The following is a 15418-nucleotide window of genomic DNA, read 5'->3' on the forward strand; positions in this document are numbered from 1 at the left end:
AGTCATCTGGGAATCCTATCTCCAATTAACCACTAGAAAACTGGAAGTAGTGCCATGGCTCAAAGTGGTAGAGCATAAGAACTGACAGCACACACACACACACACACACACACACACACACACACACACACACATGCACACGCACACACGTACACACACACACAGTAACACAACAAAACACTATAAACAACTGTCTGTTATCACCTACTTACAGGTAATCTTGATGTGCAGGCAGTGTCATAGTTTGTCTCTTAAATGATCAAAATCAATTGTTCAACCTTAATGCATATTTTCTAGCTTATAATACATGATATGTTTTGAATAACCGTTTAATACCAACACGTGATGTTGATTTAATACCAACATAGTCTTGAAAGACTTATTGGCTTGCCGGGCTTTGGTGGCTCATGCCTGCAATCCTAGCTACTCAGGAAGCTGAGATCTGAGGATCACCGTTCAAAGCCAGCCCAGGCAGGAAAGTCCATGAGACTCTCATCTCCAATAAACCACCAGAAAACTGGAAAGTGGTGCTGTGAATCAAGTGGTAGAGCACTAGCCCTGAGCTGAAGAGCTGAGGGACAGCAGCCAAGCCCAGAGTTCAAGCCCCACGACTGACAAAAAAAAAAAAAGACTTGCTGGCTTGAACTAGCAAAATGTTTGCCGAGAAGAGGAAATTAAATGTGTTCCATTTAATTCTAAAAATTCCCCTAGTTCTGCTCTTAGATTAAAATGATTCATTTGTAGACTTTATGTTTGGGTTAAATTTAGAGACTTTCAAAATCTCTGGGTTTGAATTATTTTTTTTTAAATGTTATGTTCCCAAAGAGATTTAGAACTAGTGTTGTAAAATGTATTACTTTGTTTCCAGAAGATTATTGAGAATGTCATTCAGTGTATTGTACAATGTCTCCCTTGTTTTAAGTGAAAGATAATCTTTTGGAATTTAGGAATATGTAAGTTTGTTTTCTGTGGAGGAACTAGAATCTGTCTTTTTCATGGTAAGAATTATAATACTATGTTCATTTTTGTCTTGACTACTGGGAAACCCCAAATTTAAATGAGGGCCTCATTTGATATAAACTCTGCTTGGCCATGTGACCTGCTGTACTTTGTATGTTGTTTTGTCCTACATTTCCTTAATTCTACTTTTTCTTGTTATTTTGCTTTTTATTATTTACAATTGTTAGAAATCATCTCAGATTTTTTTTTTAATTTGAAAAAGGAAACCACATTTAAAACAAGACCAATCTGAGTAATATTAACTTAGTTTCACCAGTACAGGCTGATAAATTTCACTCTCAGGCCAGTTGCTAACCCCCAGTGGCTTAACAGAACATCTACTGTAAAAACCCATCAAGTTGTGTCTGGTCTGGTTCCCACTTTCTTCCCTAACCTCATCTCCTATTACCTACTTCATTCTTCCTTGAGTCTCTAAAGTTACATTGACCTCCTTGCCACTCCCTTTTTGCTCATCCTCCTTCAAGCCCCCATGTCTTCTATTCTCCCTGGAACAGCTTCCACCGATGGTGTGTGTATTTCCTCCTCACCTCCCAGTAAACTCCGTCCTCTTGCTTTCTTCATCTAAGAGTCCACTGTGCCTTCATCTAAAATACCTCTCATCTTCCTTTCCTGCCTTTGTGTTTCCACAGCTCCTACCTCCTCCTGTCTTCCCTCCCTGTTTGCTTTGTTGTCTGCCTTTCCCCACACATGAGGGACGGATGGGTTTTGTTCACTGCTGTATCTCTAGCTGCTTAGAAATATGCCTGGTAATAATGAATGAATCAGTACCTATTTAATTCTTTTACTTCTCATTTCCTAGGGATTTTCAAATAGGCATTTCTTTGTATGAGACCATTTCCTAACAGTTGTTTGTTAGGGCAGCTAGCTGTCCTCCATGACCTCTCTGCAGCCTGAATCTGGCTGCTGTTCATTATGTAGCTTTTACTAAACATCTAATATATAAGGCACCATAAGACTCTAAAACAATGGTCTGTCTCAGTCCATATGTAGATATCCCCAGGAACTTTAGAGTGAGGGAGGCTAACCATGTTGTGATTCATAGATTATTTATTTTGATTCTAATAATGCATGGGTCAGCATTTTCACAGCACATTCATGCACTTCTCCATTCCTTAAAACATCCCTGTGAACCAGGTATTATTATCTTTCCTGTTTACAAGAGTAACAGGCCCAGAGAGGTCAAATAACTCAGTTTTGGTCAGGTAGCTTAAAGTTGCAAAGCCCTATTTGGCAGGTTTTTAATTAATCAATCAATCAATTAATTACTATTATTGTGGTCATGGGGCTTGAACTCAGGGCCTGGGTGCTGTCCCTGAGTCTTATCACTCAAGGCTAGTGGTCTACCACTTTGAGCTACAGAGCCACTTCTGGTTTTCTGGTGGTTAATTGGAGATAAGAGTTTCACTGGACTTTCCTGCCTGAGTTGGCTCTAAACTGTGATCCTCATATCTCAGCCTCCTAAATAGCTAGGATTACAGGAGTGAGCCACCTATGCCCAACTTCTATTTGTTTTTATTTATCACTTTTTTGTTTTGTTTTGTTTTTGAGGCAGGGTTTTGCTATGGGGTCCAACTGGCCTCAAACTCACAATCCTATTGCCTTGGCCTCCTCAGTGCTGGTATAGCAAGGTTTTCTTCTGTATTCATAATAGCACTCATAGCACTCATTTAGCTTTGTGTTTTTTCCTTTTTGCATCCTTTTATTCTATGTTTGATTGAAAGTTATTGCTTCTCTTGAGTGTTGGGTCACCTTTTGGTGACTAACCTTATTTTTATTTTTATTGTGAACATACTGTACAGAGGGGTTACAATTACATGGGCAAGATAATGAGTACATTTCTTATCAAGCATTGTAGCCTCCTCCTTTGTTTTCACATTTTTGTTTACCTTCCCAGCCTCCCCCCACCCCCCACCCAATCCTCCTCCACCCCCACACCAAAGTTGTAAAGTTCGTTTTCGACATGACAACTTGTACTTCTCATTGTTGCAACGGATCCACCTGTATCCTTAAACGACTTGTTTTTCCCCTTCTCCTCCACAAATTATACCGACATCAAATATAGTGAAAGCAGGGGTTATACTGTGGGGGAGGGACATACAAAGCAACAAAGAAATAATCTTATAAATGCGGACTAACCTTATTTTTATAGGTGTGCTTTTTGTTTTATTTGGTCTTCTGTTCGTCTTTTTAAAGAATAATATCGACTTTTATGTGTTTTCTCCTGTCTAGACTCCATTACTCTATTAAGTCCAAAGTGAAAACAAAATTGCTCTGTAGAAGAAACCAGGAATGGTGGTGACTGGTTATTTTCCTTTCAAAACATTTGATGGGCCAACTGAAATACAGAAGCTGGTATTAAAAAAGGAAACAGACAAACCATTTTCAATCTTTAGTTATTTACTCTTGAGTTCAATGCTTGTACCTAGGACGTGTTTGGAGCTGGTGGCTTGTGAATCTACTGGAATCACTTAATAGACACTTGTTCTATTAGATGCTGTTAACAGTAGCTCAACACGTGTATAGTGGCCCTTTGAGTCTATTAAGTAAATAAATGCCTTTCTGGGGATTAATTAGTCATGGTTAGGGGTGTAATTCATCATGCAAAATACCAGTGCTGTCTTAGTGAAAAATTCTTAGTGATCCAGAAATGTCTCTGTGTCCAGCTTAACTGCAATCTAGCTTACCCCTCTCCCTTTTTTTGCTCTTTGGTGAACTTGACAGAAGTTTGTAAATCATAATCATTTTGAAATTGGAGTGGAAAAAAACCTGAAGAGTGGTTGAATAACTTGAATTTGTCTTGGAGCAGCAACTATAAACCATTTGCCATTTACTCATTTCCTTTATCTCCTGTTTTTAAAATTTTTTTTTGCCCAGACTTAAGACTGTTTATTCTAAAAAGCTGCTTGTAGACATGTCCCTCTCTAGCTGTCCATGTGATTGGGGCATGGTACTATGTAGCCTGGGAGCTGAAGGCTGGGAGACAGAATTTTATAATGAGGATGATAGAAAGAGCATGGCTATGGAGTCAAGTATACTTTGCTTTAATTCTGCTTTGATATTATTTGATTATTTGTTATTTGATATTATTATGTAGATATATGCAGATTATCTCTCTGAACCTCTGATTCCTTACCTGTAAGAGGTAATTCACTGGACTAATCCACTGTCTAATTCACTGGACTATTTTGAGAATATTTTAGATTATGTGTGCAAAGTAACCATCACATGCCCTGTTTTGTTACTCCCAGTAATTTGTACCTTGTGCCCCACCTCTTTCTAGTATGGAGAACACATAGGTGTTTGTTAATTTCTACATTTAGTTTACAGTTGATATGTGAAAGCTGGCCTCCCAGCACTCACTGTCAAAGGGATCTTGGCTAAGTTGTGGACTTAGTTTAAAAATGTGATATAAATTTAGAATGTATTCTTAGAGCTATCATGACCATGTTGTGAGATGTGAAACCTCTTTCCAATTGGAAGTATTTTGTGTTCAATTTTGACCAAACCTCAAGAGAAATGGTAATGAGGCCATTATGAGATAGACTTTGAAGCCACATGTTCCAGGTTTGAGGCCAGCCCTGTTACATAAAGTTATGTGCCTTGAACTGTGTAACGTCTTCATTTCTAGAAAGAAGCAAACAATGGTACCTATCTCATAGGGTCGTCAGGGGTTAATGAATCTTTGCGTTAAAGCGTTCAAATTAGCGCCTAACCCATAGTAATTTCTGTGTGAGTGTTTCCTGTTTCTGAGGGGACTTTGGTCTGAAGCAACAAATGCATGGGGTGTTCAGACCATGATATGGAAGAACCAGTGGGAGAAATTGGAAGTATATAACTTGAGAAAAGAACTGTTGCCTAGTGTCCTTTTAAAAAGAAGAGGGATTAGACCTACTTTGTCTTACCAAAAAAGATGGACCTAGGATCAGTGGGTAGAAATTCTAAAGAGCCTGATTTTGTTTATTTATTAGTTTGTTTGTTTATTTATTGGAAGGCTTTGTCACAGTGTAGCAGCTGAGAATTTCAGTGAATTGCATGAGTTAGTGAGCATTTTGTAACACACAAAAGCTTAGAAGGATGAAGAGGGGTTCCTGACCTGGCTGGCAGGGTGAGCTAGATGACAAGTGTTCTCTTCCACCCTGCTCTTAGTTAGGTCAAGTGCCAGGATTAAAGTATGATAATCCCATCCTGAAATTTACGGGGTTTTACTAGCATTTGCATGGTGTTTATGTCTAGACTTGTGTGCTCTTTCAGTTTTGTGTGATCTATCATTCAGTCATTTTGCACGGATTTGCTATCTGAGGCCTTTCTGGACTCACTTTGTAGCAAAGGGGAAACAGTTTGGGAATGAATCTTTGCTGCCTAGTGCTATTGCTTGGCACCACACTAACATTCAATCCTGGAAGGATTTTAGTGACTTAATATTTCATTTTTATTTGGGGGCAGTTTTCCTTGTGTCTGATGTGTTTTTGGTAGTGTCTGAAAGTTTTGGGAGCACAGCAGTGAACATCATTTATTTTAATTTCTGTTCCTCAAGAATGGTTGTTAAAAAAGTGCCTTGGTAGATTAGATCTTTCTTACTGAAGGGCAGGCATGCTTCCAGACCTTATAAAAGATTTGCTTTTCTAAACACTGGATTCCTCTCGGATAACTACCTGCAATGGGGGCAGGCATTCATTTTGGGTCCTTTCTGTCTGAGATGCATGGGACTTGTGGACAAAGGGAACTGATGTTGATGCTACCTGCTTTTGCCTTGGGTAATGAAGCCTTTATTCTCCGACCCAGGAGTTTGGTTTCTTCTCTTAGCACCTGTGAAACTATTGCAGGTCATATGCTAGAGGCAAATAGCATAAAATCTCAAACTCTTACAGGTTTTTTTTTTTTTTTTTTTGGGTCCGGTCATGGGGCCTGAACTCTGGGCCTGGGCGCTGTCCCTCAGCTCTTCAGCTCAAGGCTAGCGCTCTACCACTTGAGCCACAGCGCCACTTCTGGCTTTTTTCTTTTTGCTTATGTGGTGCTGAGGAATCGAACCCAGGGCCTCATGCATGCAAGGCGAGCGGTCTACCACTTGAGCCACCTTCCCAGCCCAGTCTTTTATAGTTCTTAATATTAAGGAAAAATAGGAATCAGAGAGGTTAAATCTCATGTCCAGAGATATCTAATCTAGCATTTTGGGGTCATGAAATTTGAACCTTTTTTTCTAGAGGATGTGCTTTCCATTTTAATACAGAAAATTGCTACTGCTGTTGCTGCTGCTGCTATAGGTTGAGCATGTCCACTGTAAAAATCTGAAATCTGAGATATCCCCAAATTCTATTTTTTTGAGTATTGACCCAAGATGCTGCAAATAGAATTCCTTAGCATGAAACTTTGTTTCGTGAATAAAAATTTTGAAATATTGTGTAAAATTACCTTGAGACTGTGTATATAAAATATACATTTCATGTTTAGACTTGCTCAATCCTCAGCCAGTCTCATTGTAAGTTACTATTCCAGAATATAAAGACAAAATTCAAAATTCAAAACACTTCTAGTTCCAAGCCTTTGGAACTGGATGGACATTCAATCTGCTATAATATAATAACAACTTCTATAACAGTAACAACAACTACGACTGTTGTAACAACAATAGCCTACAACTACAACAGATATTGTGTGACTATGAAATACTAGGGCTTATTTGATCCTGTTTAAATACTTTCCCATAATACTAGAAGTACTTCATTGTTTCCATTTTGTAGGTGAGCAAAAATGAGTTGTGATTACAAGGGTCATATGGGTGATCATTATGGTGATCAAGGCCGACTCTAGCGCCTCCAACACTGCAGTAGTTTAAAACATCATCTGTGAACAGACTCACTTGGGTTTAAATCTCTGTTCTATCCTTGCACTTATTGTGTGAGGTGGGGCAAGTTAATTTAACCTCTTCAGTCTCAGCAGAAAAAGGGGGAAGGGAAAGAATGCAGGACTGCTCCAAAGGGATTATAAATACATTTTATAAAACGTTCAGCACAGCTGGTTCTTGGCAGCTAGTAAGCCTCTCTAAATATTAGAGGCTATTATTGTATTTTATTATCCTTACTGCCTTCATTTTCTTTAATTAAAAAAAAAGACTTTATAGTTTTGTATTCAAAGTTTCAAAATGTAAGTATTTTTAATGAAAGAAAATTGCTATTTATTCCAGGTTATATGAAGAGGATAGATTTCTAGTGTGGAGCAAACCTGGCACATAATGTTCCTTATATAAATGTTTTCTCTGAAAATAAAAACAGGAGCAAAAATCCCCTATGGACTCAATTTACTCTCTAATCTTCATTTTAGTAACCCTTTCTATTTCCTAAATAACTCCTAATGACCCAGTAATGTCTTGCAGTGACAGCTGATACTACAGAAGGTATCCACAGTGGGCCTGACATTTTCCTTAATGGTAATGCTACCTAGTTAAGGTAAACAATGTGAGATGCTTGGCAGGTTTCCTTTCACAAATGGTAGTAGAGAGAGGAAATTATGAAAAGCATTGCAAATATGGCAGACAGACACAATATAGGTTTGGAGACCTGTTAAAAGAGGAAACGATAGACTTAAATGTTAAGGAACTCTTACCTTTGGGACAGTTGATAAATAGAGAGCACTTTTTTGATTATATTTTACTTTAGATGAACAGCCTGGAAGATTTCAGATTTAAAGAGCAAAGTTATATATTATTAAAACAACAAGAAGACATGCTAAGCTATTCTGTATCCAAATATTACTTGTAATCCTGGTAGCTCTGTCTAGTTTTTTCTAAAATTCTGATTTTGGTTTACTTTAGTAGTCAGCTATTTGCATGGTATTCTCTACCTGAAAATAACCTCAGTTATTCTGGTTTAGGATCACCAGTTTACGAACACGGAAGCAGGATCTGACACAGAGAAGCCCTTACTTTAAGTCTTGTAGATTTTAGTGATAATTGTTTTCCTGAGTTTGTCACACTGTCCTTGGTAGCTTTTACATTTTTATTCATTGCGTATCTCTTACTCAGGATTTCATGCAATGTATGGTCTCTTGGCATTCCTAACACTTTTTGCAAAATTCATTTTGGAAGTTAGATTAAATGCAAAGGCTGGCCCCTTGAATTCCTTTCTAAATTGAAAAAGTAGTTTTATGTATTGTGTGGCACATGAATTAAGATCTTGTGGTGTGACTGACAGTTTGGAGAAGACTGTTGTACAGTATTTTGCTTGCTAATATCAAGAGGTGTATATATGATTGATTTGCTGACAGTCCATCTCCGAAAGCAGTTCTAATGATGGACTTATAATTGATTGCATCCATCACTGAGAGCCTAAAATTCACCCCCTCCAAATTAAAAAAGATAAATGAAATAAACTAGACTGAATGTATAAGCTGACAAATCTGAGGGAATTTAATGAAACTCTAAATTACCCCAGTCAACAGATAAGAGGAAAAGGTTTCTGTTACTGATTATAATACTAAATTAAAAAAAATTACCCAAGAAAAATAATAGAAGAAACAAAATCTGTGGCCCATGTATCAAACTAAGTAATTGAAATATTTTTAATAAGTATCTCATTCCCTCATTATCGTTGATTCATATCAATCTTGTTAGTGCTGTTTGAAGAATAGTAAATGCAGTCTGTCTTGTAGCATAGCTTAGTTTATTGCTGTTGTAACAGATTTTAAAATAAATATGACCTTATTTGCAGGCTGCTAAAGTCTTTGTATCAAATTCAGGTCATTTGGATGAGCTCTTTGGAAGGTCATTCCTTAGTGTATGAGTGATTTTTCAATTGGAACACTTGCAGCTACCTATAAAAGAAAGTTATATAAACAATGTATTCATTAGCTCCCCTAACAAGAAGTCTTGAGGTGAGGCAGCTTCAAACCTGGCCTCTTCAATGGTCCCATGAGGTAGTTTCAATAGCTTGGCAATTCTCTTGGCTATTCCTTCCACGACTGTAAGATGACTGAGTAGCTCAGCTTTGTTTAACAACATCCAGGATTGGGGGAAAGGCACCTTTTTCTGTTACTTTTCTGAGTTACCTTTCTTTTACTTATTAAGTTTTCTTAGCTCTATTTATTCTTTCTCCTCCAGGACTCTGTCTACCAGTGATGATGTTGAAGACAGAGAAAATGAGAAGGGTCGCCTTGAAGAAGCCTATGAGAAATGTGACCGTGACCTAGATGAGCTGATTGTGCAGCACTATACAGAATTGACAACAGCCATTCGCACCTACCAGAGCATCACAGAGCGCATCACTAACTCCCGCAATAAAATCAAACAGGTAAGCCTGTGATACCTCCCATTAGTACAGGTGTGGTGGCTTGGAGAGGTGTCACAGTGACTAGTGGTTCTTAGTGTTGGCTTTACAATGATGGTTTCAAGAGTTTTGCAGGTATCTAGAAAGCCAGGCTGAGGAAGACCACAGAGAGCACCCTGGGCAGGGCCCTTCTCATCACTGAAGAGTGAAATAGGATAAGGCAGACAATCTCAATTTGAGAAACGCTGACAAGAATCTGAACCAAAGAGAAGCGCTCCTTAAGACTCCAGAGCCTCTAATTAGAGTATAGCAAATGTAGTTAATGTGTGCACATTCCACCTTTTTTTATTGTTAACAAGTGTTGGTGGATTGCTGTACTTGAATTTTTAAAAAATCTCTTTCAATATATTTTTTAACGTTTTTGCAGTCTTAACTTTGAGTATGTAACTGAATTTGAAGTTGGTTGTGATTTCTCTGCAGTCGGTATTTTTTCTGTGAAGAAAATCTTATAAATTACTTAGATCTAATATAAACATTTCATACTATGAAAGAGAATTCAAAATATGAAATACTTCATATTATGAAATGTTTATGAAAACAAATTCTTTTTTTTTTTGTCTTGGGGTCTGAACTCAGGGCCTGGGCACTGTTCTTGAACTTCTTTACTGAAGGCTAGCACTTTACTACTTTGAGCCATAACTCTACTTCCAGTTTTCTAGGGGTTAATTGGACATAAGAGTCTCATGGACTTCCCTAACCGGATGGCTTTAATTGCTATCCTCAGATTTCAGCCTTTTGAGTAGCTAGGATTACTGGTGTGAGCCACCAATGCCTGGCTAATATTCTTGAATATGATGCTTTAGTTGTGCTGAGCTGGTTTTAATTTTTATTTTGTTTTGAGGTTGTTTGTTTTCTGTCTCTGTCTTTTACTTCTTCTCTTTCTCCCTTTCCTTGTTTTTGCCTCTTTTCTTTTTTCTTTCCTTCTTCCTTGCTCCCTCTTTCTCTCAGCTCCTCCTTTCCTTTTGTTGTAAGCCCTTGAAAAGCTCATGGTTACTGCGTATCTGGCCTTTAGTACATAAAGGATAAACTGGGCTTGTAAGAGGTATTTTTATATTTGGCCAGGGAGATGAACTGAGCAAAACTGGCTTATGTACCGTCACATCGCAGTTATGTGTCTCTTGGCTGTGTATTTTGAGTACTACTCCTTTAATTCTTTTTTGTACTATTTGATAAGCTGCAATAATTGCTACTTAGAAATACAGATTCTTTGCCAGGCATAATTGTGTCTTTAGGCTCAATAAATTTAGAATTTGAGTTCTGTTCTCTGACTTCTAAAGCTTTTGCTGCTGGGGATTTTCATTCATTTTTTAAGGCAGCACACTTTTTTTCCTTTAAAAAATACTCCCTTAAAAAAAAATACTCCCTTTTAAAAACATTAGGTGGGGCAATGTTCTCTGCTTACTTGGGATTGAACCGAAAGATCCAGATCAACACGCTTAGTTCCCTACTCAGCACACAGTAATTGCCTCTCAGGTAGCTCTGGGGGATGATGGGCTTCACAGACCATAATATAAAACTTACTGCCCTTGCTATCAGTAAATTGAGCAGGCTGGCCTGCGCCTACTTAGAAATGGGTGTGCATGTCATTCTCCCATGTTCTATTTCCTGTTATCTTCACCTTATGTTGTGATTTTGTAAGTAGATCCACAAACTATCTTTCTTTGAACACTATTGATATATCACTATCATGTATCTGCCACTAGGAATCCAGTTCTAGAATTAGTAAGCTTTTAACCTTTTTTTTTTGTGCAATATTCTGACCGCTTTATATTTAAAAAATAACTGGGAATTTTTGAAAGGAATACTTTAATTCTTAGCCTTTGCAAGTGGTGAGTTCATCCTATGGATTTATCTGGGACATTGGGTAAAGCTATAGATCAGTTGCTCTAGATTTAAAGTAAACTGTAGTCCATTGTGACCCAATATAGTAAGCTCAAGAGGGGTCAGAAAAAGAATGTATGGAGCTGCTGACCTCTGGCTTTGCCTCAGGTAATCACAGCAAGGGTGAAGGACCTTTTGGTATTTGTGTTTTTTGATTAGTTTGGCTGAGTGAAAGGACTTTGTCCTAATCTCAAGGGGAGCACCAGCAGTGATTTCTGCTTTGCTCCCTACCACTCTGAGTCGATAGCATCTTTGCCGCAAACAAAGAGGGTTCGCCTGGTACTGGTACTGAAAAAGAAAGCCACTTCTTGAGGATTGTGCATTTGGTTTAGCAGCCACAGCCTTTTTACTATCCTTATTTTCAGTATGCTGGGGTTGTGAGCAAAAGAAAACAAACAAAAGAAACCTTTATTCTATCAGACAGTTTGTCAAGAAAGTAAATGTCACCTAATTCAGTATTATGAATTAGCTTCAGTTGGGAAGAGAAAGGGTGAAAGCTCTTTGCAAAAAAGCCTTTAATAATTGATTAATAGGAAGAGAAACATGATGGAGAAAAATGAAAGTGAATTTGTTTTTATTGCATAATTTGACAGTTTGTACCATGAAAGTCCATTTCTTATCACCAAGGAAACACTGATGTTTCCTCAGTGATCTTTACTTGTCATTTTTGGTTTTTAATTATGCTTTGGGTTATTCACCAAGTGTAGGCATATATTTTTCTAAAGTAAATAGCTGGATGATTCAGTCATCATTAAGCTCCATTATACTAGAGCCAAATAAGATGTTAAGAATGCTGAAATCTGAGTTAAGTTTCTTTCTGTGTTCTACCACATCCAATAAGTATTTGTCAAGTGGGAGCGCTGTGCCTGGTTCTGTTTTAGGCACTGGTGCCATGAAGTGAAAGATACTAACTTCAGTTCTCATGGACCATCCAGCAGTACAGGAACAGATGGAAAAACAGGTAGCACTCATCAGCATTTACGTAGTCTGTATATCTGGAGCGTAGTAGTTTTTATTCTAATCAGGAGAGTCAGACTGTAAACTAACAGATAAGAAACTAGATGGAATAAAAAATGGTAGGAAGTGCTATGGGGAAGAAAAGCAAGCAAGAGAGACTAAGGATCTGTTATGTTAACTAGATTGGTCAGGGAAGGCCAGTACTTGAAGGAATGGGGTAGAGGGTCAAGGAAGACACTAAAAAGAATGGATATCAGATGCAAAGATCCTGAGGCAGTAACATGCTTGGAAGTTAGGAAGAGCCAGTGGAAAGGCCAGTGAGATTGGGGTAAAGTGAGGAATAGGGAGAGTGTGGAGAGTGACAGGAAAGAGATTTTGAGAGTTAGTACTTGAGATGGCCTCAAGGGGCCAGGTCTTGTGTATGAGGGATCTTATAGATCACTGGGAAGACTGGTTTTAACTCTCAGTAGGATGGGAAAGCATAAGGCTGTGTGTGTAGAAATGCCATAATAAAACAAAGGAGGAGGCAACAATGCTTGATAAGACTCATTACCTTGCCCATGTAATTGTAACCCCTCTGTACAGTATTTTCACAATAAAAAAAAATTCTCAAAAAAAAAAAAAAAAGAAATGCCATAATAAGAGTATGAGCTTAATAAGGCCACTCTAGCTGATGATCTAGGAATAGTATTAATGGGGTGGGGAGGGGGGACAAAGTAGGTAAAGATCAGTTCATATTCATGCATCACCATAGAAATGTTATACTTCCTAGTCTTTATTAGCAAAATTAACTGCACAAAGGGATTTTATTATGATATGTATACATATGCATATAATGTACTTTGATCAAATTCACACTCTTTCTTAACTCTACTTCTTTCTCATCTTTTAAAAGAGTTTTTGTGGATTTTATCATGCCATTTTCACAAACATGCATACACGCATATATGGGGAGGGAAGATAGAGAGAGTAAGCGAGAGAGAGAGAGAGAGAGAGAGAGAGGGAGAGAGAGAGAGAGAGAGAGAGAGAGAAATTTTATAATATTTATCACTTTCTCCTGCTGGTGTGCTCCTGAAAGCTTTTCTTTGAAAATCATGGGAAATGATTACTTTATATTTTTTTTAAAGATTTAGCTTCTGCAATTCCATCCATTTTTCTGAAAATAACATCATCATTTCATTCGTGTTTATAGCTGAATAACATGCCATTGTCCATATGTGACACATTTTCTTTATCCATTCAGTGGTTGTTGGGCACCTAGTCTGGTTTCCTACCCTGTGTATTGTGCTGCAGTGACCATGAGTGTACAGGTAGCTCTCTTAGAAGTTGCTTTACATTCCTTTGGTTATATATGGAAGAGTGGTATAGCAAGATCATATAGTAGTTCTGTTTATATTTTTTGAGGAACCTGAATGGCTGAACTAATTTACATTTATACCAACAGGGTTCCTTTCTCTACCCTCATCCTTACCAGCACTTATTGTTTTTTTCTTGATGATTTTCATTCTAACAACGGTAGTTGAAATCTTCGTGTTGTTTTGATTTGTATTTACTTTATGGCTAAGGACATTGAAGATTTATTCATGTCTCTTGCATTTATCTACCTTGTCTGACTTTGAATCTTGATCTTCAGATCTCAGCCTTCTAAGTAGTTAGTATTACAGGTGTTAGCCACAGGCACCTGGCTTTATACTGCCATTTTTGACATCACTTTCATACACTTATGTTATATTGACAGAACCTGTGTCTGGAGAATAAATGTAAGCTATAATATAGTATTTATCCTAGCTGGCTAGGTCCATTTGAATTTTTTTTTAAGATTAAAAATATGCAAATGAAAATCATGGATGGACGATCAGGTCAAGTAATGTGGATAAGAAAAGAAAAATATTTGTGTGGTTCCATTACTTTTGAGTATAGTATAAAATGGTAAAATAGCATATTATTGCACTAGGAAACCTCATAATCTGTAGATTATTGTAGAGGTGGACAATGTAGATGATGTGTATTGGTATTTGAACTTGAGTTTTTCTTTGATGTACTAGGTAGACAAGATGAGCTCAGCTAAATTTCTTAAAAGATAATAACCTAATACTTTTTAGAGGAGTAGGGTTGGCTGAAAGGAAGGCACAGACTTGGCTCTGTTGTGATATAGGTACAAAACTTTTAACATTTCACCCCATGTTTGCCTGTTTCATCTCTGAAACTCATTTTTTTTTTGGCCCATAACTAGAAATAACTACTTCAGGTGAAGTTGTTAGGTCTTAATTATTCATTCCTTAGCATTTACCTAAAATAACTTTTGGCTTTTATATAAAAGTGTACCTTGAAAGGTGGAATTAAAATGAAAAATAGTCTTAATTAATATAAAGAATGTCATAGTAGAACACTGTGGTCTTTGTAGGAAATTATTTACAGCCTGTATATAAAATGAATTTTCTAGTTGCTTATATGAGAAAGGGAAGAAAGCTTCAGGTTTTTAGAAATGGATGTACCAACCAGTGGACAATAATGAGATACCATAATTTATTTTTTATTTTTATTTTGTTTTTGGTCCGGTCATGGGGCCTGAACTCTGGGCCTGGGTGCCGTCCCTCAGCTCTTCAGCACAAGGCTAGCGTTCTACCACTTGAGCCACAGCGCCACTTCCGGCTTTTTTCTTTTTGCTTATGTGGTGCTGAGGAATCGAACCCAGGGCCTCAGGCATGCAAGGCAAGCACTTTACCACTGAGCCACCTTCCCAGCCCCGAGATACCATAATTTAATAGCTGAACACTAGTCTGGAGTCCATTAATGTTGTCTTAAAATCATGAGATAATTTTTTTTTTTTTTTGGTCTGTTGTGGGGCTTGAACTCTGGGCCTGAGCGCTGTCCCTCAGCTCTTCAGCTCAAGGCGAGCACTCTACCACTTGAGTCACAGCACCACTTCTGGTTTTCTGGTGGTTTATTGGAGATAAGAGTCTCACAGACTTTCCTGTCTGGGCTGGCTTTGAACTTCGATCCTCAGATCTCAGCCTCCTGAGTAGCTAGGATTATAGGCTTGAGTCACTGGCACCCAGCAATAATGGTTAATGGTTTCTTCATTTGTATACTGAGTCCACACTCTGAAAAGCATTGCCCTTGGATTGGGTTGAGGGAAGATTCTCAGAGAATTTAAGACTTTATATTGGCAGCTAAAACCAAACAAAACCAAATAAAACCTAAAGTTGAGGAAAACATGGCAAAAAAATAATTTAAAAATG

At 37.8% G+C, this 15418-nt stretch overlaps 1 protein-coding gene across 2 annotated transcripts in view; it reads left to right on the forward strand.

Moving 5' to 3' along the window:
* The window catches only part of Exoc4 (exocyst complex component 4), a 691851-nt gene that overhangs the window by 12787 nt on the left and 663646 nt on the right, over positions 1 to 15418 (forward strand). For both annotated transcript variants that reach the window (XM_042695949.1, XM_042695950.1), the window contains exon 2: positions 9113 to 9302. In XM_042695949.1, the coding sequence (XP_042551883.1) occupies positions 9113 to 9302 (190 nt within the window). The remainder of the gene's footprint in view (positions 1 to 9112; positions 9303 to 15418) is intronic.

This window comes from Dipodomys spectabilis, unplaced genomic scaffold (assembly GCF_019054845.1).
Source record: "Dipodomys spectabilis isolate Male_0828 unplaced genomic scaffold, ASM1905484v1 ptg000197l, whole genome shotgun sequence".
In the NCBI taxonomy this organism is placed as follows: Eukaryota; Metazoa; Chordata; class Mammalia; order Rodentia; family Heteromyidae; genus Dipodomys; species Dipodomys spectabilis.